The sequence below is a fragment of the Canis lupus genome, chromosome 15, assembly GCF_011100685.1.
Source record: "Canis lupus familiaris isolate Mischka breed German Shepherd chromosome 15, alternate assembly UU_Cfam_GSD_1.0, whole genome shotgun sequence".
Classification (NCBI taxonomy): Eukaryota; Metazoa; Chordata; class Mammalia; order Carnivora; family Canidae; genus Canis; species Canis lupus.
Window position 1 is genome coordinate 42,617,139 of NC_049236.1, and position 25,156 is coordinate 42,642,294.

The 25,156-nt window shown below is 54.0% G+C and overlaps 2 protein-coding genes across 4 annotated transcripts in view; one reads left to right on the forward strand and one right to left on the reverse strand.

Moving 5' to 3' along the window:
- The window catches only part of STAB2 (stabilin 2), a 140,577-nt gene extending 135,590 nt beyond the window's left edge, over positions 1 to 4,987 (forward strand). For all 3 annotated transcript variants that reach the window (XM_038558865.1, XM_038558866.1, XM_038558867.1), the window contains 3 exons: positions 356 to 481; positions 1,472 to 1,588; positions 4,454 to 4,987. In XM_038558865.1, the coding sequence (XP_038414793.1) occupies positions 356 to 481; positions 1,472 to 1,588; positions 4,454 to 4,504 (294 nt within the window). In that variant the 3' untranslated portion in view covers positions 4,505 to 4,987. The remainder of the gene's footprint in view (positions 1 to 355; positions 482 to 1,471; positions 1,589 to 4,453) is intronic.
- Positions 4,988 to 9,206: 4,219 nt separating this feature from the next.
- The window catches only part of NT5DC3 (5'-nucleotidase domain containing 3), a 48,096-nt gene continuing 32,146 nt past the window's right edge, over positions 9,207 to 25,156 (reverse strand). Inside the window, exons 7-14 of the mRNA XM_038559173.1 lie at positions 25,039 to 25,099; positions 24,576 to 24,678; positions 24,330 to 24,431; positions 23,781 to 23,862; positions 22,386 to 22,472; positions 16,957 to 17,097; positions 11,742 to 11,806; positions 9,207 to 9,483 (exon numbers count right to left, since the gene is read on the reverse strand). Of these exons, the coding sequence (XP_038415101.1) occupies positions 9,207 to 9,483; positions 11,742 to 11,806; positions 16,957 to 17,097; positions 22,386 to 22,472; positions 23,781 to 23,862; positions 24,330 to 24,431; positions 24,576 to 24,678; positions 25,039 to 25,099 (918 nt within the window). The remainder of the gene's footprint in view (positions 9,484 to 11,741; positions 11,807 to 16,956; positions 17,098 to 22,385; positions 22,473 to 23,780; positions 23,863 to 24,329; positions 24,432 to 24,575; positions 24,679 to 25,038; positions 25,100 to 25,156) is intronic.

The window sequence follows — 25,156 nt, forward strand, 5'->3', positions numbered from 1 at the left end:
AGGTGCTCTCTGACCGTGTGACGGGAGGGCCTAGCCGCCTCTGGGAAGCTCCGCGGCACAGCATTAGGGGCACAAGCTCTAAGGCCCGGCCGCTTAGCGCTGGCTGTGTGAGGGCAGGGAAGCACTCACCCTCTCTGTGCCTCAGTGTCCCCACCCCCACCCCCGCACATGGAAACAGTGACATCTGTCCGGTCCCAGGGGCTCCGCAGCCCTGGGCAGTAGTGAGGGCACACGCATGCCATGCTCCCCATCCCCGTCATCACCCGGGGCCCGGGCGGCAGGAGCGGGGCGGGCTCCCGGAAGCAGTCCCATCCTGGGAGGGCGGCCGGGCAGTCTCAGCGCCTCCCCTCTGCAGCCACCGGCCCACGCCGCAGGGACAGGGATCGTCTTTGCCACCATCCTGGTCCTCGGAGCCGCTGCTTCAGCTGCATATTCCTACTTTCGACTGAACCGGAGAAGAGCGGGTTTTCAGCACTTTGAGGTGAGAGAGGAACGCAGATCCCAGCTTGACTGGCCCCTTACCCGGACTGGAGGGCTTGAGGGCTCGGCGCACCCCCGGCCTCCTGAGTGGGGTTTGGGGTGGGGACGCTCAGGTCCAGCTGCAGGGCCCAGGGTGGGGGTGCGAGTGAGCAGGGTCAGGGGTCTGGCCCTGGGTGGGGGTGAGCAGGGTTGGGGGGGGATGCTGGTGAGCAGAGTCAGGGTGGGGGGTGCAGGTGAGCAGGGTTATGGTGGGGGGAGGGTGCAGGTGAGTAGGGTCAGGGTAGAGGGGTGCTGCTGAGCAGGCCTGAGGGTCTGGCCTGGGGGGGGCATGAGCGGGCCTGGGGGGAATGTTCAGCAGGCCTGGGAGCACCCTCCCTTAGAGGGTTGGGGGACTGGGCACCCACTCTGAGGGGCTAATGGCCTCTGAGGGCAGAGGCTAGAGCCGGGGCCGATCATCAGGCTTCCCTGTGCAGCCACCCTCCGAGGTCGCCCAATTGAAGTGCTGAGCACAAACACAGGTCCATGGCTTTGGCTGACCCAGGGCCACCGCAGGGACAGGGTCTGGCAATGGCCTCCATCTGCGCTCTCAGCCCCTGGCAGCCAGCCAGCCAGCGGGTGAGGACAGTGCACACCCACCTGCTCCTGAGCCCCAGCACCGAGGACACTGTGCCTGCCCTACAGGGCCTCTTACACCAAGTTCAGGGACAGGCAAAATCGCTCTGGGGATGGGTGTCATTGGAGTGGTGACATGGGATCGGGCTGGGGCATGAGGGGGCTCCCAGGGCAGGGGCAGACCCGAAATGCCCTTGGAGCAGATTTGGGTTCGGGTTCAGGCTCGGGTGGACGGACACATGGAGCCACTGAGCCCATGGCGATCTGAGAGGCTCTGGGGAGTGGGGGTAGGCCTGGCTTCACCGTAGCGTGAGCAAGCCTCCCCTGCCCTGGGGACACCCTGGCTGTCAGCTTGTGCCCTGTGCCCATGTCCCCACAGTCGGAGGAGGATATAGACGTCTCGGCTCTCGGCAGCCAGCGGCCTGAGAACATACCCAACCCCTTGTACGAGAGCACCGCCCCCACAGCCCCAGAACCTTCCTGTGACCGCTGTATGGTAAGTTGGCATCTTCGCCTGGAGCAGATGCATCTGCGGGTCAGAACGACAACATCTGCCAGGCAACAGGCCTAAAAGCCAGCACTGTGGGCTGACAAGCCTCGCAGCCACTCAGGCTCCATGCATTTGTCTGGGTGATGCCTCCAACCACTCAGGGTAACATGGAGAAGCCGAGGCTGCCCACCCCAAGCTTTCGACCTGGTGAGAAGTAAGAGGCCACACAAAGACTCTTGGGCTCGTCCTGCTGCAGAAAATTGTGAGGTGGGCAAGGCCAAGAAGGACACGCCTCACAGAGGTTCCCCCATAAGTTACACTTTGAACTTACATGTGCACGTGGGGCTGCCTGGCTGCCTCCGTGGGTGGAATGTGCACTTCCTGATCTCAGGCCCCTGAGTTCAAGGAACCAGAGTTTCCTGCCCATTGTCAGAGTTGCTTCTTGCCTTTAAAACTACGTTCCTTTTGATGGCAGTAGGCAGGGTCCATGGACTCAGGGGGCCCCAAGGGACCAGCTGAGAAGTTCCCTGGCTCCTCCCAGGATGGGGGCTGGCAGGAAGTGCCACAGTTTACTAAAGATGCAGGGAGAGCAGGCTCGGGCAGGAAGGGAGCACGGGTGTCCTGCTTGTTCTGGGCCGGGGCTTCTGTGGAGGACGGTGGTTGGCGCATGTGTCCCCTCGGGCACCCAGGAACTGGTTAGAACCGAGACAAGGCCCGGAGCTCTTCCTGGTCTGGTGGCCCGTGGCCGGAACACACCTGTGACTTAGTCCCGTCCTCCTCACCTGGTCCTGCCCTTGATGTTATGTGTTCTAGAGAAATCGTGAACTCCTGTCCCACACGAGGACAACACACTTGTTTGCATTAGGAGGCATACGTAAGGTGGGGTCGGGTGAAGGTTCTGGCAGGAGAGGAAGCAGGGAAAGGAGCAAACGCAGGTTTCCATGGAGCCCTCAGTTTCCCCAGCTCCCTTGGATCAGGTCGTTTACTTCCAGGGGGACACGTTCCATCCTGGTATCCCAGGAAATAGCCACTTGTTTCTAGTTAGTGATCCTGGAGCCCATATGGGGCCCCACTGACCTCTACCTGGGGGCAGCTCGTGGCACGGTGCCCGATGCTCCCCACAGGTGGAAGGTGCACCTGCTGTCATCCTGCTCGATCCAGGTCTTCGCTGAGAAACCAGGAATAAAACATAATTCTTCCCTGTACACGAAGATAAGAAACGTCGGCAGCTAGTGTGCACCTCAGGGGCTGGCCACCAGCATGACGCAGGTCCCGGGAAATAACCCACACCTGGGCTGCTGGTTCAGACGCTCGGGAGGCAACTAAAGCTAGGCAGCAGCTGGGAGGATTTCCTGCAAGGACGCAGCTGCCCACCCCCCCCCCCACCCCCCGGGCTGCAGCCGGTAGCTGCCCTCGCATCCGTCAGCCCTGGGATATTACATAAGTACCATGTGGCCATGTGCTGCGACGGGCGTCATCGTCCCTCTGCTCAAAGCACTGTAAACGCCATGTTCCCCTGTCCACGGAGCACGACTTATACCTTCACAGAGGGAAACAATCAGGGCATGTCTGATTTTGTTCTCCCAACCAAGCCCACGAGAAGGTTCCCACGCAGATGTGGGAGGGGGAGGCCGGCTATGCGTCTGCTACCTGGTGGCTCAGTTCCACATGCACTGCTAGCTGGGGGGGGTTGGGGGGGACGGTCCCCATCATGCTTTGCACCCTCCACGCCTCCCGCCGCCTGTCCTCTCCTGACGGCACCGCCAGTCCCAGGCATGGAGACTCCTGACACAGTACATGGCGTATCCCAGACACGGGACACTCACAAGCCTTTCCCATCAGCCCAGGGGGCAGAACTGCCCCAGGATCAGAAGTCCTACAGCTGTCCTCTACCCTCGTACCTGGCACTGTCGCAGCCAGCCCGGACACCCGGACGCAGCTCCTGCAGCCTCACAAAACCTCGGCGCCATCAGAGGTGCACACGGCACACAGCTTGGGGTGCTGCCTGGGGAGCACAGCTTCTGGGTTCTGAGTAGACCCCCACCAATGCGCCAGAGTTGGAAGAAGAATGTTTAATCTGAACGCAGGTTTTTGTGAACACAGAAATCAGCACCTTTTCGTAGGGAGCTGGTGCCATCCTCAATGTCGTATCTCATTTAATCCTCACATTTCCCTGCACACCATCAAGGCCCTTCACCGAGTAGGAGAAGCCAGCAGAACTGAGAAGACCTGTCCTGGGCACAGAGCTGCAGGCCGGGCTGCCCCCAGGCCGCCGCACCTGCCTCCCGACCCCAGACAGCACCGGACACACACCCCACCACACGCCCTCACCGGGCACTGGAGAAGCAGTGTTTCAGGCTGTAGGGATGGAAAAAGGTTTCCTCTGCCCTCGTAGGGTCCCTGGCTGGACCTGGAAGTAGTCGGACAGATTCACGGGGAGAAAGCACAGAAGCTTCACTGAAAGTTTGCACGTAGGTGGGATCCCCCATGAGGGAACGAGGACCTGATGAGACCAGGGCAGAAAGCTTCCGCGATATGTGTGAAGACCTGACAGGACTGGGTGGGCTCTGGCTCAGGGTCGGCCCCGTAGCCAGGTTATTTGGAGATGGGTCCTGGCTCCAGATTCCTCATCCCTGGGGATCAGCGTTGTCTTCTGACCCCACAGGGAGGGCTGCCCGTCCTGCTGCTGCTGCTGTCTCAGAAATTCCTTCAGCCTGAGATACTTAGGGTGGGGAGGGGGTGGACTGTGGGGTGGCAGGGTCTCAACTCATGGAGGCCCCGAGCAGCGGCCAGAAGTAGTGCTCCACCCGCAGAGACTGGGCAAGCAGCAAGGCTAGCAGTGGGAGTGGCATGGACCTCTCTCTTTTCCAGGATGCTGAAGGCCAGCAGCGGGACAGCAGGGACCCCCTGGGGGCACTGTGAGGGCCCTGCCCTGCCCACCTGCCCCGGACACCCACCTGCCCCGACTGCCCACCTGCCCTTGGCCGCCCGCCTGCTCTCAGCCGCCCGCCTGCCCAAACTGCCCAAGCCACCCTGCCTCCTCCAACAGCCCGTCACCATGCATCTTCAGCACCAGCTGCCCTTTGGAATGTCAGGTCCTTTAACACTTCAAATATGAAGCACTCAAGCATACCTCATCTGTTTGGTGAATCTAGGGGTTATCTCATTTCTGTGGGTGACAGACCAGGTTAAATCCACCCACCTATCCAGGGGGCCCAACTCTCTGCTGTCCCTTTGTACCCTCAGATGGCACTTAACTATGTCCTCCCAGCACTAACCATGACCTTGCCTCCCCTCCCTGTTAGACCATAAGCATCCGAAGGCCGAGGTCTGCCCCCGTGCCCCCTGTGTCTCAGGGTCCAGCACACACACGGTGCTCAATAAATGTTTATGAAAGAGAATGAATGCCAATGGAACAAATCTGGTGTTTCGAGAAACAAAAATACTGTGTGCTGCAGGAAGGGTCAAGGTTTGAAGGTGAAGTCCAGTTATTCGGGCTCATTAAGGGCCATGGCATTTAGTCAACACCTGCCTTAGGAATTCTTTTTTCTTGGTTTTGTTTGCTTGTTTGTGTTGGAGACACGATGACCACAGGGAGACAGCACTTCCCCTCCCGAGGGTGGCTGTAATCAGACAGGTGTGGGCAAGGATGTGAAGTCAGACCCCCCCACATTGCTGAGAGGTGGGCAGTGAAGTGGTGTGGCCATGCGGAGAAGTGGCTCCATTCCTCAAATGTTTAAACACAGTGTGACCACATGATCCAGAAGTTCCACTCCTCGGTCTACACCCGGGGAAGTGGAGAACACGTCCCCATGGTAACATATCTGCCCGCTCATAGCAGCGGGATTCCTAACAGCCAGAAAGTAGAAACGGCCCCAGTGTCCCCCATCTCACAAAGGGACAAGCCCACGGTGGTACTTCCCGCCAGGGAACTCTCATCCCATCCTAAAGGGGACCGGGAACTGACGACACAGGCCCCCCCCCCCCAGTTCTGACTTTGCCGGGCCGCTGGGCTGGAAGGGGCAAACCAGGAACCACACCCTCCTCCCCTCCTCAGGGGCTGTTCCTTTTGGGTCCCTTAGGTCCTGGTAGGGCTTTGCCACAGCAGCACGCAAGCACAGAGCACGCACAAGAAACTGGACAACACAGTTCAAACTTTTATTTGGCAACAAGTTTGATCTTAGGACATCAAATCAACATTGGGAATAAATAGCAAATTCACATTCAGAATAAATAGTAGGTCTGCGTACCCCTGCACGATCGACCTGATGCCACAGGGCGCAACCTGTCGCTCTGCTAAACTGTGGGGCCAGAGTAGAGGCGCGGGAGCAAGGTGGGTCCTGGAAGCCGCCAGACAGTGCAGGGTGTGCGCCCAGGACCAGGACGGGGGCACTTGGGATGGACGCCTAGGGAGGGGGAGGGGAAGAGGAGAAGGGGCGGGAAGGAGGGGCTGGGGAGAGAAGCAGGCAGGGCTGGAGCAGGTGCTCCCAGAGGAAGAGGCATGACTTTGTCCGAGTGGGGGATGCTCCAGGGCGTCCTAAGGTCCCCAAGGCTGTTCCAGGCAGCGCACAGCCAGCACCATGTGTGGCACAGTCATGGGCAGAGCACTCAGCCAGGCCCCTCACTACACCCGGTGGTCTGCCTCGTGCGGGGAACACTGGCCAGAGTCCATGTACCTGGAAGCCGCTTGTAGGGGTACAGCAAGCTCTCTACCTGTGTGCAGGCCCTCGTCTGCAGGCCCGAGGTGCGGGGATCGTTGCCGCCAACACAAAGCACCGGGTGGGGGGGGAGGGCAACCATCGGGGGCGCCCAACCCAGGCCGCAGCCCCAAGGCGGGGAAGGGGGTGGCAGGGAGCAGAGTTGACCACCAGCCCTTCCTCGCTGAACCCAACCCTGCGGGGCAAGCCTATCCCCTCCCTCCGAGGTCCACCGGCAGTTAAAGGCTGACTGAGCCCGAGGCCAAGCTCCCAGGTGCTAGTGCAGGCGAGGACAGGAGGAAGAAAACACACCCTCACACAAGGAAATGAGTCTTAGGGGGCAGAACACAGGCTCCCTAGTGGGCTGAATAGAACAATCGAGGAACCTGCCTCCAGCCACACGTAGTCTTAGAACATTCTGGACAAGGGCCCCAAGGGGGTGTTTGGCAGCAAACGAGCCTCGGGCCCAGGGAACCAACTCCAGGATTCAGCAGACTCTATGGCTTCTGGGGCCTCAGGGGGCAAGAAAGGAAAAGCCGTTTAGTTCACCCAAAGCTAAATTAGTGAGGGGGGAAGAACACATCTCATTTCTCCTCTGCAATAATTAACAGGGTCAATGCATTCAAAGCAACTAGTAACTCAGCGTGAAATGTGCCCACACCAGGATCAGAGCATCTGTGGCATTAGTGCTGGTGGCAGAAAATGGGGCTGAGGACAAGTCTTAAAATTAAAAAAAAAAAATGGCTATGTCAGGAGAAAGGAGGACATTCTAAACCAAACCCCTAAAATATTTTAAAAGGCAAGTTTTGTCTATAAAAGCCACGGCAAACCAGCTGTGCGGGACCCCTCTGAGGCAATCCGCGGGCCTGGGGCCTCCCCGCTGTCCCCTCCCCGCCATCCCCACCCACGCGAGAAGCAGAAGCTGCTTTTCAGTGTACCAACCAACTCTATTCTGTTCACGTTCCCAGCTGACTGTTCACATGCTACAAAACACACTCCCTCCCAGGGCGCACCATGAGACCAGGTGCCCGAGCCTGGCCGAGCCACAATCTCTCCCGACCAAGCAGTGGCAGGAAGAATGCCTCTGTCCATCCTCGAGTGGCCACCAGCCACAGGCTCCGGGCCCCTGGGGACAGGTGCCAGGCCCTGTGAGCCCAGCACGCCGTGTCCAGTGGCCCAGAGCTGAAGTCTTGGCTGACACGATGTCATAAGAGACATTCCTCATTCCAGGAAAACCTGCTTCTCCCCCAACTAAAGCCTGCCTCACCTAGGCTACCCACCCGCAAAGGCAGCTTTAAACCAGCGCTGCTTCCCGTTGGGTCAACCAGACACCGCTACCAGCACCTAGGACAACCAGTACCTAGGACACGTCCATGACGGACTGATTGATTAGAACTGGTGGAAGGAGAGGAAAACATTCTTTATTTACCTCGTTGCTCGGCGTCTCCAAGCACGAACCCCAAAGCCAAAAGCAGCAGTGTGTCTGCTGAGGGCCCCACCACTGGGCGCTTCTGGGACCCACCTGCACTGTGGTCACCAGGCTCCGACAGGCCCTGCTGCTCACCACGCCTGGGCGCTAACACCCAGCAGACAGCGCTGCCCCTTGCTGCCCCATCCTAGGAAAACCGGCCTCTGTGCTCATAACCAAATTCATTAGTAAAATAAAAGGGCGGAAGGACCTACGGGATCTAAAGGGCAGATGAGCAGCAGCGTGCAGGGGGCCGCAACTCGCTTCTGAGTTTCCCTGTCGCAGCCAGTCTACGGGGTGCCAAGCTGTCATGGGCAGCCGGTTCCCATCCACTCATCACAGCAAAAGCCGGACAAGGCCCGCACTGCACGGCCCCTCCACAGACCTGCCACTGGGAATAAGCGCGGGCACTGGCGCTGCCCCCAGAATACAAGGGACGCTTGATTCCTGCTCACTCCGCAAGGCCGTTCCTAGGTGTCCCCTCCCGCCCTACACCCCAGGAACACCACCCCACTCGCAGGCAGCCCCACACACACAGCAGGGGCGGGGTCTGGGGTGCCGGGCCACCTCCTCTGCCCCCGCTGGAGCCTGCGCGTCAAGTGCCCAACACGGCCCCGCAGGGTGACAGCGCAGCCCTCCCCGACCCCGACACTTCGGTCTCCAGCTCGGTCTTCTGTCCCGCCGCGGGCGAAGGAACACCACCTGGGTGGACTTTTCCAGGCTGATGAGGTGGTGGGAGGCCCACCACACACGCGCCAGTTCCTCTGACCCGCGCGCTTCCCGCACCTGGAGCCTACGCCCAGGGTCCCGCGGCCCGGCAGAGAGCGGCGCCTCCTCGCCTCGCCTCCGTCCCCGGGGAAGGGGCGGCCAGTCCGCACGGGCAGCAGCACAGGGGTCCCGCGGGCGCGAGGGCCGGGGGGCTGACCCCGAGGGCCGCCAAGGGTCAAGGACGTGCGGCTCGTCTCGCTCCTTCGCAGAAGCCTCCTCGGGGGCTGGGTGTCCCAGCAGGTGACACGTCCTGCCACGGGAGCCCCGCCGGAGCTCACCCGTGTCGGAGCCCCCTGACGTGGCCCCCAGGTCCCTGCAGGCTGCGGCCGCCGGAGACCTGCCGTGCACCGTCAGCCCGTTTCCCACGGAAGGGCCTAGAACGGCTCCGCGGCTGGCGCGGGGGACGGCAGCCGGAGCTCCCCGCTCACCCGGGCCCGGGCGCCCACCGCGGCCCCTGCGAGCCGAGGGCTGACCGCACGGCTTCCGCGAAGCGGCCGAGCGCCCGGCGACCAGGGCCGAGGCGGAACTGGCGGACGGCGAAATAAATATAAAACGGCGTGTTGGCATCTTTTCCAAAAGCGACGGTCCCCGGCACAGGAGTCAACGGCGGCGGCGCGTCCAGCCGGCGGGGGCGGGGCTGCCCGGGGAGCGGCCGCGGGGCGGGGCGGGGCGGGGCGGGGCGGGGCGCGGCCTAGTCGCCGTGGGCCTCCCGCAGGGGCGCGCATGCGCTGCCGGGGGCGGGGGCGGGGGCGCGGGCGCGGGCGCCGTCGGACCAGGCGGGCAGCTCGTGCTGCAGCGGAGTCCTGCGCGGGTAGAACGTGTGGCTGACGTCGTAGCTGAGCAGGCAGCTCAGGGACGCCATGTAGATGTCGGCGAAACGCGACAGGCGCCTCAGGAAGTACGTCGGGTTCTGGTCCGTGCGGAACAAGCTTCCGAACTGGGCGTTGAAGAAATTCTTGGTCATGTCCCTGAAGGGGCAAGAGGAGAGCGCGGCCGCGGAGAGAGAAACGCCTCAGGACGCCGCAGCACAGGAGCTCAGGGCGCCGGACCCGCCAGTGCGGCCCGGAGAGGGGGGCGCCCCTGCCCTGGTCCCTAGAGCCGCCTCGGTGGGCCCAGGCCCTCCCCCTGCACGCTGCGCAGGCTCCCCGGCCGGGGGAGGGAGGGGGGGTAGAATGTTCTGGGTGCAAACCGCCCCTCAGCACAATGGGCTCGAGACCCTCTACGAGGTCACTGTGACGACTCCCGTAAGAAGTGACGGCCCGTGAGGAACTCGACAGTGCTCCGATAGCAGGGCCGAGGAGGCGTCTGCGACACGCAAATAACCCGTCTGGCGGCTCCAAGGGCCTCACACCTTGCCGCGTCCCCTCTCCACTCCCCAGGAGGACTGCGACGCCTCTCCAAACCTCAGGGAGGACTCTGTCCCCTCTCCACCCACCCTGGGGAGGACTCTATCCCCTCTCTACCCCTGGGAGGGCTCTGACCCCTCTTCACCCCCCCCCAGGACCCTATCCCCTCTCCACCCCCTCCTCAGGAGGACTCTATCCCCTCTCCACCCCCCCCCGGAGGACTCTGATCCCTCTCTACCCCCCCCCCGGGGAGGACTCTATACTCTCTCTACCCCCCAGGAAGGCTCTGACCCCTCTTCACCCCCTCCCCAGGGAGGACTCTATCCCCTCTCCACCCCCCTCAGGAGGACCCTTTCCCCTCTCCACCCCCCCCCCCAGGGAGGACTCTATCCCCTCTCCATCCCCCGGAAGGGCTCTGACCCCTCTCCAACCCCCCCCAGGAGGACTCTGTCCCTTCTCCACACCCCCTGGGGGGGACTCTGACCCCCTCCAACCCCTGGGGAAGACTCTGTCCCTTCTCCACCCCTCGGGGAGGACTCTATCCCCTCTCCATCCCCCGGGAGGGCTCTGACCCCTCTCCAACCCCCCCCCCGGGAGGACTCTGTCCCTTCTCCACCCCCCTCAGGAGGACTCTGACCCCTCTCCACCCCCCCCCGGAGAGGACTCCCGACCCCCTCCAACCCCTGGGGAGGACTCTGTCCCTTCTCCACCCCTTGGGGAGGACTCTATCCCTTCTCCACCCCCCTCAGGAGGACTCCGACCTCCTCCAACCCCTGGGGAGGACTGTCCCTTCACTCCTCGGGGAGGACTCTATCCCTTCTCCACCCTCCTCAGGAGGACTCTGTCCCCTCTCCACCCCTCGGGGAGGACTCCGTTCCCTCTCTACCCCCCGGGGGAGGACTCCATCCCCTCTCCACCCCCCTGGGAGGGCTCTGATCCCTCTCAACTCCCAGGGAAGACTCCAACCCCTCTCCACCCCCAGAGTGGACTCTGACCTCTCTCCACTCCCCAGGGAGAACTCTATCCCCTTTCTACCCTCGGGGAGAACGCTGTCCCCTCTCTACCCTCCAGGGAGGACTCCGTCCCCTCTCCACCCCCCCCCCCCCGGGGAGAACTCTCTCCCCTCTCCACCCCCCAAGGAGGACTCTGTCCCCTCTCCACCCCCCAAGGAGGACTCTGTCCCCTCTCCACCCCCCAAGGAGGACCCCCAACCCCCCGCAAGCAGGCAATCCACTGCTCAGAGCCCAGGACTCAGGGAGTGACCACTCCTTCCACACCCGAAGCCGTCCCAGCAGGTGAGGGGAGGTCACGCACAAGAGCTGAAGTGGTCTCAACAGCATCTGTGTATACAGCATCCTTCTTAGGGAAGCTCAACTGTCCACAGGCCTCTTCAGACAATTGTTCCCCTAAGATGTCCCCACGCCAGACCGCAGACTACAGGAGGGCTATCCTCACCAATAAGCATTTCAACACTGCATGCTTACATATCCCTGGTTACAGATAAGCCCCGGGGCTCAGGAGCCCTGAGAATCCACTGGGGCTCAGGGCCTGCCCCTATGCTGTCCCATGAGCAACACTGCGCAGCATGACCCCCACCGGGCCACCAGCTGCCCGAACATGAAAGTCAAGCAGGCAGGGAGAGGGGTGGGCAGCGACAGCAACTTTAACCCTGGCATTGAAAGGCAAAGGCAGGAGGTTTGGGAAAGGTCACTGCTGCACAAAGAAATGTCACACATCCCACACGACCACAGACATGCTTGGTTCTGGCGATGTCAAGAGTGACCTTCACCCCTGGCAGCTGCACAAGGAGGGCTGGCTGGGGCTGAGCGGGGTGCAGACAGGGTGGTAGGCTCACCGCATTCAAAACAGACCCCTCTTACCTCATCTCCTTTCTTTCCTTCTTCCACTCCTGTAAAACCAGCTGTGACTCGACATCTCTGTGAACCTGCAGGATACAAGCTAATCACTGAGATTGCTCTCGCTGCACAAAAGCTCATTAGATTATGACCTTTTTAACAGGCAGCTCTTAGAAGAATTCTCCTTGAACGTGAAAATTTTTCTTTGTGTACAGAAAGTAGGATTATAAATGGTTTTAATGTTTTCCCTTCATGTTATATTATCCTCTAAAGTGTTCAAGAGAAAATAAATCATGGTTTTATAAGAGACAAGCAGGTAGAGCACCTCTGGAAAAGCAGAGGATTCCCTCGTTGGGCTGAAATGTGAGCAAAAGGCAAAAAGAGAGATGACCACTGCCCACATCCTAATAGACAGAGTCTCCCAAGTGTCTTGTGGCTGAACAGAGATTGCCCATGGCGGGGTCAGAGGCGCGCCAGTGATGGCAGGGACAGGGGGGTCCCCAAACTCATGGTCACACAGCAGCCATAGGACCCGGAAGAAACACCAAGCAAGCAGACCATGTGTTTCCCATGTGGGAGCCCGGCCCTCTGCTGCCTAGCATCTGCCCAGCTCCACTGCCTGACGGGCAGGCAGGCAGCTGCAAAGGGCCTCGGCCACCCACAAACCCGCATGCACGAAGCCTGTACCTGGGTGTTGTGCCTGTACCGGCAGGGGGCAGCTCCCAAAGGGGGACCCGGCCATGCATGGCAGGAGTGCCAGACACTGCAACGGCTCCTGGGAGCCACAGAGGCTCTGAGGGCGTGCTTTAGTCTGCATACTTCACCCAGGAAAATGCTCACTACAGAGTACAGGCTCCACGAGTTATGTGACTGGATCAGAAACGGCACCAAAATGTGTAGGGTGCCACAAACACAAATGTCCATACACATGCACACACATACACATGCAAACACACATGCATGCACACACATACACACACATACATACACCTGCATGCACATACACATGCACACAAATATACACACATATGCACATATGTATTCAGCACCTACTATCTGCCCAGCATTGTGCTCGATGCTGAGGGTACAACAGAGGACAAGCAAGCTCACACACCCCACAGGAGGCACATGTAGGTAAACAGACCATGACAAAACGAGCAAGGAGTCCGTCCATGAGTGGGAACCCCCCACCTCTGCCCACAGCCCCTTCTCAGCCCAGGACCCAGGCGCCTCCACCCTGTCTCAGCAGGAGGGAGCAATTTCTGGTTCCTCACCGCCTATCATGCAGGAAGGGAGAACTCCTGGGGCCTAAGGATTTCCAGCTACTGCACAGCACTGTCCTAAACAAGCTGCCCTGGGACACGTGACTTCCGTGCCCCCGCAGCCCCCGGCAGCCCCATACCAGGGCAGGGCTGCACATATCAAGGGCCAACTTGGGTCTCCCAATTCAGGGCACGTTCTCCAGCTCCTCTGGTGATGCCCCCTCCGCCCTCCTGGAACCCTTCTCCGCCGCGCACCTTCACTGCCAGACGCTCAGCCCTTCACCCGGCGCCCTCCCATCAGCATCTGTACACACTCAAGTCTCTCCCATTTAAAAAAAAAAAAAAAAAAAACTATATTTCCTTGAGGCACCTCTTTTTCCAGCTCTGCTCCCCCTATAGGGTCTCCTATAGGCCTGAAATCTACTTTAAACCACTTCAGAAAGAAGGGTGTGCTCATGAGGTACACTAATCTTTACGTAACCATGCAGTCCAGGGGGCACATAGTATCAGAGAAGGCTAACCAGAAGCTGATCCCACCTTTGGCCTGATCACAAATTAGCCTAACCAGCTCTGCATTAGCAAAACTAGATGATACTCTGCCTGGGCCTGTGGCACCAGCCCTCCCACCCAGTGTGCACAGGGCACCGCAACCCAGCCCACGCCACAGCCTCTACCAGGGAGGCCGAGTTCAGCCCACCACCCAGTTTTCCCCTCGGCTTCTGAGCTTAAGAATAAGTTCCTTTCGGGATCCCTGGGTGGCGCAGCGGTTTGGCGCCTGCCTTTGGCCCAGGGCGCGATCCTGGAGACCCGGGATCGAATCCCACATCGGGCTCCCTGCATGGAGCCTGCTTCTCCCTCTGCCTATGTCTCTGCCTCTCTCTCTCTGTGTGACTGTCATGAATAAATAAATAAAATCTAAAAAAAAAAAAAAAAAAAAGAATAAGTTCCTTTCAGGGGCCCCTGGTGGGCTCAGTGGTTGAGCATCTGCCTTCGGCTCAGGTCATGATCCTGGGGTCCTGGGATCCAGTCCCATATTGGGCTCCCTGCTTCTTGGGGGTCTGCTTCTCCCTCTCCCTCTATCCCTCACCCCTTCTGGTATGTGTGCACGCTCTCTCTTTCTCAAATAAATACATAAAAATCTTTAAAAAAGAGTAAGTCCCTTTCCAAATTGGGGGGGGGGGGGCAGTTGTGGGGAATCAAAAGAAAAGCAATTTTGTGATACATGAAAGTGATACAAAATTCACACTTCATGTGCACCAATAAGGCCACCGGGACACAACCCCAGTGTCCAGGGATGCTTCTGTGCTGCGAGCAGAGCTCAGCGGCCATGACAGGCGCCTGCCCTGCACAGCCCGATATACTGAGCAGCCTAGCCCTCTGCTGCAGTCCCCTGACCCCCAACCGAAATGCAGTCGTGCCACAATAACCCAGGAGCACACTCAAACACCCTCCATCATGCCGTTCTGGCCTGCACTTCCAGGCCAGTTAACAAAATTATCTTTATTCTTCACAGCTATTTTCTTAAGACCAAAATCAAATACTTACATTGGGTTCATCTGATGGGTTCCAAAGGACACACAGCTGGCTCCACCAATGACAAAGATCAAACACAACCTCCAAGGACTAATGTTCATCTTCAGGAAAGAATCCCAATAATGTACTACATTTCTGAAAATAACCCCCCACCCAGGGGAGTCTACAGAAATATGTGACCCAGTGTCACTGGAATAATTTAGCTTTTCAGGTGAACATGGGGGCAGCAGGGAGGGGAGCAGGGTGAGGAAGAACTTGAGAAATGACATTCATCGGGTTTTTTTTAATTTCCTGCCACACTTCTCTCCATCCTGGTGGATCTAACTGCACAGAAAGCTGCGGAAAGTAGTAGAGGCCACGAGCTGTCAGTGTGGAAGGTAAGACTTGAGTTGGGCTGGCAGGACCTACACCACAGCTCAGCCTTCACCTGTGCAGGCTATCCTCCCCTTCTGTGCTCAGGTGCGGCCATCAGCATCTACTTCAAAGCCCTTAGCATCTGGAACAGTGTCTAGAACAAGGAATCTAGAACATGGTGTCTGTGTCATGTGTGGACTGTGGTTCTAGAATGCAGTATCTAGAACATTTCTAAACAGGTTGGTTCTGCTGCTCACTAACTCTGGAATTCAAGATAAGTTATTCATCCTTGAGACTCAATTTCCTCTCCTATAAATGGGGGGTGGCGATGTGAATGGCACTACTCTCTTCTTCCTTCCCCTACCTGATGCCTTATAAAATTTTACCTCCAAAGTCGGAGAAATAGTTCCAGCACTTCCAGTCCTTAATTATCAAGCCTTTTATATAGATCAGAGAGAAGAAAACAAGACTACCCTCAAAGCTAAAATGTGGAGACACATGGGAGGTCCAGGTGGCTCAGCTGGCTAAGCATCCAGCTCTTGGTTTCGGCTCACATTGCGATTTTGGGCTGGTGAGGTAGAGTCCCGCATGGGGTGGGGAGCCTGCCTGAAGAGTCTCTGCTCTCCCCTCTGCTCTCATGCATGTGCGGTGCATACTCTAATTTTTTTTAATTTAAATAATAAAATAAAATGTAGTGACACCAACGACATGCAGATTGTGTCTGTGCATCACCCAGCTGCCAGCACCACAGAAAGCACACCTGGCATAAGGGCCCTTCACCACACTTGAGACCTCCAAACTGAAGAGTAGGGAAGCACGCTGACACCTGCTCAAAGGCATGGACTAGGCATCACATAAGTCTGCATTCAAGTTCTCGCCATTTTATGATCTCACACATGTTGCCCAATTCCCAAACACACAGTCTCCTTATTCTAACATGGGAAAATCACACCTGCCTACAAAGGACAGCAGGACTATTAATGACCAACGTGTGTGCAGCCAGCACGTGGCACAATGTGTGGCATATGAGAAGTAACTATTATCACTGGGTGACCTATGTACAGACTTGCAGCTACATCAACCCAGAACTGATGCCTTTGATTTTTAGAAAAGCATCTCACAGACCAGCATGATGGACAAGGCAAGAACCAATGTGGGCAGAGCACGCTGGAAGAGACCCTGGGGGATGTGTGAGGCCCCATACTTGGGATGTCTGCCACTGCTGCCAGCCCCACCTTGGCTCGGTCCCAGCTGCCCCCTCGAGGACTGCTGGCTGGGCCAGGAGGGCACTTCCCTGCCCTTCCCAAAGCGGGCTGGCAGGTGTGGGCACCCAGCTATGGCCAGAGCACAGGTGTCAGACAAGAGGGAGGGCGCCCAGGCTCCTCCTAAGCACTCAGGCAGGGAGGCTGCAGGCCGAGTCAGCTGAACCCAGAGGGCAGCAAGGCATCTCAGGAACCTCAGAGTGGGTCATGGCTACAAGTCAAGGCAGAAAATCCATGGGCCACGGGCCAGAAAATCACCAAAACAGCATTCCTCACTAACTGTCCACGACTGGCCACCTACCTTCCATACAGAAAAACCTGCCACTGAACTCCAGTGACCAGCAAACCATACGCATTCTCCTCAAGTCAAAGGGTGGCTGCACACAGACATCCGAACTTTTGCTTTGAGAGTCCCTCCAGTAAGCCAGGGAAACTGAGGCCCAGAACGGCGCAGTCCCACAGCAGGCCAGGGGCAGAAGCCGGACCAGGCCCACGCATCAGCAGTTCTTGAATCCCACACCCCACGGGCCCTCTCCCAACAGAGCTATAGTGCAGAGGCAAGGACACAGGGTTCCTGCGGGGAAACATGCGCATCTACATGGCCCCACAAAGCTCTTTCTCGGAATGAATTTTCGGGGCATTTTTAAAGTTCTCTTCGCAGGGAGGCTGACAAAACTCTTCTTAGGGGCAAGAGAACCCCAGGAGTTATTCTGCACGACGACTTACACCTTGTGCTTTATAACCACAATTAAAAAGAAGTAACTTTGGCTCATGGTCTAACTTCAGCCTTAAAGAAAACATAGAAGAGGGAAAAAAAAAATCCCAAACCTGCATCTGTTCCAATAACCCGGTCAGGGTCTGCAGCCAGGTCATGGTTTGAATGTACTGCTCCGTGTTCATGATTCTAAGCTCGGATCTCAGCTCCGGGATAATCGCACCAGTTCGCCAACCATGCTTCAGGGTCAAATCCTGATGGCAAAGACCATGAAAGTCAGCATTCTTCTCAAAAGAACTTAAACCGGGATCCCTGGGTGGCACAGCGGTTTGGCGCCTGCCTTTGGCCCAGGGCGCAATCCTGGAGACCCGGGATCGAATCCCACGTCGGGCTCCCGGTGCGTGGGGCCTGCTTCTCCCTCTGCCTGTGTCTCTGCCTCTCTCTCTCTCTCTCTCTCTCTCTCTCTATCATAAATAAATTTTTTTAAAAATTTAAAAAAAAAGAACTTAAACCATTTATCTCCCTTTCCCAGATGCAACAGGTGTTTGCTGAACTACTTTTTCTTTGTAATGACTAGTTATTAACCCAAATTCAATGAATTACATTTAATTAAAACCAAGTCAGCCCCAGGCTTTGACCATTACACCCAAAGTTTCTATTCTGAAAATAACTGCTGTGAATCACAGCTCCTGCACAAGCACAGGGTCTGAAATCATTAACCATGGGCTGTAACAGCAGTTAGGTCAAGGGCAGAAAGAGGCTCCATCAAAATGCTCCTGGAGGTCTCCATTCAATTCATCCACAGATTCCTGGGGAGCACCCACTGCCCAGGCCTTGTGGCTTATGGGCAATCACAGAATCTCAGACTTGGAATGATCCTACAACACAGAGGTACATGATCATATTTTTTATTCCAAATATAGTAACCTCAGGACACCTGCGGGGCACAGCCGTGGAGCATCTGCCTTCGGCTCAGGATATGACCCCGGGGTCCTGGGATCGAGTCCCACATCGGGCTCCCCACAGGGAGCCTGCTTCTCCCTCTGCCTGTGTCTCTGCCTCTCTCTGTGTCTCTCATGAATAAATAAATTAAATCTTAAAAATAAAAAAAATCAACCCACAGTTCTTCAATGACTGGATGTTAAAATATATATATGTATATATACTGGCCTCATGATTTGACAATAAGCCAGAACATCTATCAACAGATATATCCTGGGAAATCTAAAATATATAATCACCATGCTAAATGGTCATTCATTTTCTTATTCGGCAAATATTTATCAAATAGTTCTAACTGCCAGGCCCTGGTCTAGACAATGAGGATAGAGCAATGAACAAAAACTGACAAAACCCTGTCCTTGTGGGAAATACAAAAAATAAGCAAGTAAATATACAAAGGCAGGTGGTTATAAATACAACATCAAAAATCAGGCAGATTAAGAAGAGGAAAAGTTACCATTATATAAAGTGGGTTAGGCCAATTAAAGGGAAGTTGGTGCAGAGATCACCAGGGAAGGAAAGTGAACTATGCAAATATGTGGGAGGAGGACAATTCAGGCCAGAAAAACAGTAAGTGCAAAGGCCCCCGGGCAGGAACATGCTGGGTGGGGGGTGTGGAGGTGGAGTTGTTACAGGGATAGCCAGGCGGGAGCCTAGGGCAGTGGCAAGGGCAGCTATGGGTCCTGCCTTCAGAGAAGCAGGCAGGAAAAGGACAGCTCAAGCAGGGCCTTGGAGGACACAGTAGGAAGTCAGCCTTTTGTTCTGAAGAAAGGAAAGCTCTGAGGTTTTAAGAAGTGAAGTGGTCTAAGGTTTACAATTTTAAAAGTTCATTGGCTATTTACCTAAAGCCAGAATCCCTGCTCCGGATGACCTAAGGATGCCTACCTTCCTCACCTATCAAATTGCTTTAAACCTTTCATCTCTCTCCTGTTCCTATAATATATGAAAACCTACAGCTCAACCTTTCAAACATTCCCAATGATGGCAAACATTTGAAGGTGGCTTTTATTTCTGAAAATAAATAACAAGTCATCTGGAACATTCCTAAGATTAAAGTACGTGATAATAAAGTAATAGTAATAAATCTCATTCTCTCCTGTGCCTCAACCTGGCTCTCAAATCTATCCCAAAAGGGGCACCCAAATGTGTTTTGAGAAACAGCAGCAACATTAGATGCCTCTGCATTCCCAAGGTGACACCCTATAAAGATAATATGCTTTGCCATATTAATTTCTGACATGTTAGTTATGAACTGATCTTACCACTTTCTAACAGTTTTCAAACTTTTGGCATGGGATCCAACAATATACTCCAGGAGACTCATTTTACTTGTTTTTTTTTTTTTTTTTTTTAAGATTTTACTTATTTATTTAACAGAGAGAGAGAGTGCATGCACAAGTAGTCAGAGGGGCAGAGAGGAGGGAGGGAGAAGCAGGCTACCCTGGAGCACAGAAACTGGACACGAGGCTCCATCCCAGAACCCTGGGATCATGACCTGAGCCGAAAGCAGGTGCTTCACCCACTGAGCCCCCAAAGCGTACCTTATTTATTTTTAAGATTTATTTTTAAGTAATTTCTATATCCAATGTGGGGCCTGAATCTACAACCCCAAAATCAGGAGTCACATGCTTCCCCGGCTGAGCCAGTCGGGCATCCCTACAAGAGACTCACTATGGATCTAAGGACACAGGGATCCAAAGGATTAAAGAAAACGTTCCATACACATAGTAACCAAGATAGCAGGGGTGCTATGCTAATATCAGACAAAACAGACTTTGAATCAAAAATTGTCAAAGACACCAAGAATGACATCATATCATGGTAAAAGGTTAATTCACCAAGAATATGTAACAATTATAAGCACACAGGCAGCAAACATCCGAGCTGAGGAGAATGGAGGAACAATAGTCAACTCTGCTGCAATAGCAGGAGACTTCAACAGCCCATGTTCTATTGGAGAAAAACCACCAGGAAAGAGATGAAGTATCAGGAAGCACAGACCTTGAACACACTGAAGACCAGCCAGCCCTCATGCACGTGTGCAGAACACTCCCCCAATGAAAGCAGAACACACATTCTTCTCCATGCACATGAAACAGTCCAGGACAGACCTTACATTAGGCCCCAAAACAAGTCGTGATAAACTTTAAAATCATACAAAGTATCTTTACTGATCACAAGGAGTGAAGCTAGGGACCAACAGCTGAAGGAAAAACTGAGAAGTTCACAACAAGGGGGAATGAAAGATCACCCACTTAAACAACGAGTCAAAGAAGAAATCACAAGAGAAATGAGAAAATACTTTGTGACGAAAAATTTTTTAAGATTTTATTTATTTGAGAAACAGACAGAGATAGCAAGAGAGAGCACGAGCCAAGGAGGAGAGGGGAGCAGGAAGCCCAATGCGGGACTCGATCGCAGGACCCCAAGATCACGGTGAAGGCAGACACCCAACCACTGAGCCACCCAGGGGCCCCTTACGACAAACTTAAATGCAAATGCACATACGACATTAAAAAAACCTAGGGGATACAGCAGTGCAGTCCTCACGGGGAAACCTATAACCATGCACATTTACACTGAAAAAAAGATCCCAAATTAACAAGACTTTACATGATAAGGAACTAGAAAGAGAAAAAACTAAATTGAAAGCTAAGAGGACAAGGAAATCATAAAGATCAGAGCAGAGATTCAAAGAATAGAAAAACTATTAAAAAAAATCAACAAAACCAAGAAAAAATGGACAACTGACAAACTTTTAGCATACCAAAAAAATAAAATAAAAACCCCAGAAGACTCAAGTTACTAAAAATCAGAAAATTGAGTAGTGACAACACTACCCATTCTACAGAAATAAAAAAGAATTGTAAAAGCCATAAACTACTGTACACCAACAGCCTGCGTAACCTAAATGACACTCCCAGAAACAACCTACCAAGACTGACTGACAAAGAAACAGGGAATCTGAAAAGACGTGGGACTAGTAAGGAGATTGAAGCAGTAACCAAATCCTTCCAACAATGAAACGCCCAGGAGCAAATGGATGCTTTCACTGCTGAAGTCCACCAAACACTTAAAGAGGAATTAACACCAACCCTCCTTAAACTCTTCCAAAAACTAAAGAGGAGGCCTCACTTCCTAACTTATTCTGAGGCTAATGTTACCCTGGTGTCAAATTTTAGTGTGAAAAGCTACTTAACACAGAGTTTCTAAGTCAGCAGGTCTAATGCGAGGCCTGAGACGCTGCATTTCGACCAAGTTTCCAGGTGATGTCGAGGTCATGGGGGCTGCACCTGAAGACAGTACTCCTGGTAAGCACCTCTCTTGATGCTAAGCCCTGCCCGTGTGCATGCCTTCACGGGTCACGTACCCGCATACTTCAAGGGTAGCACATGGTTATCTCCTCAGGCCCAATAACACCACGTAGCAAGGGGCAAAGCTGTGCGGTGCTGGGACTCTCAGCCAAGCCTCTGGTACTGCCAGCAGACTGACAGTAGCACTTTGTATTCCACTTTCACATTATCTTACTTCTCTCTTCTCAAAATGAGGTCACCAGGCTTGAGGATATGTTCAAGGTCACACAGCTAGGAACAGCAGAGCCACACAGACACCCGTGATACCCTCCACTAGGCCTCGGCCCACTGGGAAGACATGACCAGGAAGGCTGTGTGCTGCAATCACCCGAGAGAGAGTCTCTGCACACAGGCACCCTTCTCCCCACCCCGCACCCGTCTGAATCTGAGTCCACAGACTTCAGACGGCAGCACATGTGCTCTGAAAATACTTCCCAGCCCACGATAGCTCCCTGCTCGACGGTAGGCAGACACAGGGAAAAACGCGTGAGACCGCTCTGACGTGGGTCAGAATGCTCAGAAATGCCAGTCATGGAGCGGGAGAGCCGGCCACGACCCTGCCCTGGGGGCACTGACACTGGGCGTCATGCAGACCCTACAAGTCGTGTGTGGTGTCACCTGCCCGGACTTGCTTAACCCACAGAAACTCACTGCACCAGGAGCTGAGCAATGCAGTACACAGGACTGACTACCCAGTCTCATCCCAATTATGCATTAAATCCTGATTCAAGTCCTGCAATGCTGCTCTGATTCCAATGGGCAAGAAATGCCTCACTTTCTTATAATAGCTGTTTCCCAGAAATGCCAGTTTTTGAAATTGCAAAAGCAGCCCTGACTGATGTTTATGAATTCTCCTTCATATGCCTCTGAGGTTCAATAAGAGAAAAAAAAAGAAAAGAACACTGGCATTTGTTTCTTACCATTACTTAAATGGAAAGACTTTTCTGATAAATCCTGAATAAACTGCTGCTTTCTATCATCTCAAAAAAAAATTACCTTTTTTTAGACCCTGGATCCATTCTGTTGTTAAAAATGAGACATTTAAAAAAAGGGGGGTGGGGTGGGGGAGACCTAGTCTTCATATTTATGAAAGCATAAAAATGGTCTTAAACACAAGATAAATTCCTCATGAAGTAAGACAAACATGTCTGTCCCCCAGCAAAGGAATGGAAACAAAGGTTCCTCACCGCCAGGTCACTGTATATGTGGTCACCAAAATACAGCACTTTGGATCCTCTCCACCCAGTAAGCTTCAAAAATTCATATAAATTGCCCTGCAATGAGAGAAAAATATAGCTATTAGACTATATGAGATAGAAACCTACATAACCGGTGGCCCATGGTATCTGTTATTTAAAACTTAACAAAAAATTTGCTTTTATAATTTAAGTAATTCAGAACATAAGGGTAAAAACACTTTTGTGTGAAATCCCTCAGACCTTTCTTTCCAGAATGACTCATATTGTATAAACCTCTTTGTAATGATCTTTCTACACTGAACATTTGGTGATCATGTCAATGAATATTAACCCACCAGTTCAGGAGGGAGAAATGCTGTGGTTCCTGTTACGATTCCCTAATGTTGGACGCTTACCCTGTCATCTATTTTGTAACTCATGATAAACATTCTGGTAGCAAAGTTGTAGCTACATCTTAATAATTTCCTTGGTCTAATTCCAAGAAGTCTGATGGCTGCATCAAAGCAAAGCTTCAAGGTCTAGGAAGTATACTTACTGCGCTATCAACCCACCAGGCATGGATCAAGTTTTTTACCATGTAGTACTATTCTATAATTTCATGTTTTATGAATCTTATAGAAAAATAAAAAATATAAAAGATAGGGCAGCCAGAAGGCTCAGCGGTTTAGTGCCACCTTCAGCCCAGGGCCTGATCCTGGAGTCCCAGGATCGGGTCCCAAGTCGGGCTCCCTACGTGGAGCCTACTTCTCCCTCTGCCTGTGTCTCTGCCTCCTCTCTCTCTGTGTCTCTCATGAATAAATAAATAAAATCTTAAAAAAAAAAAAAGAAAATATATCAAAACTGTGTACAAAACACAGCTCATCGGGAGATAATCAGGAATTTAAGGTAACACACCATGTGATGTGATGAATGCTTCTTCAAGAGAAATATCCAAGGTTCACTGCTAACATCTTAAATCGTATACACTCTGAAAGTAAGGTTTTAAATTTTGTTTTTAAAGACTGTTGGATTCTGAGTTAATCATAGCACAGGACGCCTGGGTGGCTCAGTGGTTGAGCATCTCCCTTGGGCTCAGGATGTGACCCCAGGGTCCTGGGATCAAGTTCCACATTGGGCTCCCTGCAGGGAGCCTGCTTCTCTCTCTGCCTGTGTCTCTGCCTCTCTCTCTCTCTGTGTCTCATGAATAAATAAATAAAATATTAAATAAATAATTTGGACATAGCACATTGAAAATATACTGACTTAAGTTTAAGCTTCGCAGCCAGTGTATAAACAGCCAATTCACGCCTGGCACACAGCAAGGGTCAACAAATGTGGGCTGTTACTGTTATAACCGACCACAAAGCAAAGGAACAAAAAGGGAAAAAATCAGTCATGAGGTACCTGCTTATAGATCTGGCCTTTCTGCAACTTGTGGATCTTGTCCCAGAGCAAGACACCTTTCTCGTTCACCTTGCGGAAAGGTCTAGACAGAAACAGAAACGCCATGACCCATGTTGGAATCGTGCAGGCTGTGCTCATGAACCCTACATGGTTACTCACTGGGAACAGAACCTGACAAAGCCCTGGAACACACACCCCAGCACCACACTCCCTGGCCGGGTGTACACGTCCCAAACTGCAGACCCTGGGATCCATTTAGTGAGGAAAGAACTCGGGGGTCAAATAGACCTGGAAAACACTAGGTGCCACTATGTCCCCCTTAAAAATCACTGAGAGTCTACAAAGCCCTTCTGGTAGAAAAACTTTCTTTAGCCCCAATTTCCTAAATGTATTTGATCACAGAAAATCTGCTTCACAAAAACAGCTCATGGAAATACCATTTTAGTACACATCTCACCAAGTGACAACCAGATGTTACCAAGTCACACGAGCTGTGTCCACAGCAGCAAAGGACCATAGCCTGATTCTCCCAGAAAGACAGACGCTCACCTCCGCTTGTCATTAAAGAAGTTTGGCTTCTCGGCCTGAACGATGACCACATCAAACAGGTCCCTCCAGTCTTTTCCAACGATATACCGCATCCCTTTGTCCCTGAAACAATAGGTCAGCACGTCAGTCTAACAAGAAGGAGATCGGCTGCTTCTGCAACTTTTTCTTCCCGATTCCTAACTGTTGAGACAAATGGGACTACGAGCCACGAGCCTGTCGCCGCCAAGGATGCCCACAATAACTTACACAAAACTGCTGGGGCTGTTGGTGATGAGAAACATCTTCTTGCCGTGATCCGCCAGTTTGGCCAGCACCGCGCGCGTCTGCTCGGCATAGCAGATGTACTTTTCTAGGGCAAGAGGTGAGTTCACACACCTGAGCATGAGGTCAGCCCACGGGGTCACTCCAGGGGCCCGCAGCCAGGCACTTGGGGGAACAGTGTGGGGACGCGTGGCTTGGGGCCCGCCGGCACCCGGGCATCACCAACACAGCCTGCCTCCTCAGTCCTGGGGGACATGCTGCATGCCGCCTGCGGCTGTCAGTGCCTCCCTTTCTGAAGGAGGCTTGGCTCACGTTGTGACACAACAAGAAGGCTGAGGTCAGAGGTCTGAGGGAGCAAGGAGGGGCTGAGCACCTGCTCACAACAGGAATAGTACAGCCGCGGGTGCAAGGACACGTGGGGCGACCTTCACAACACCGCCCTACCTACCAATGTCTGCTTCAATCGCTCTGTACATGATCCCTTTGATGTGCACATCTCGGATCGAATCCTGTCAAAAGAGAGGTTTCGAGTCAGTGAGATGGACAGTGCAACAGCCTGAGTCGCC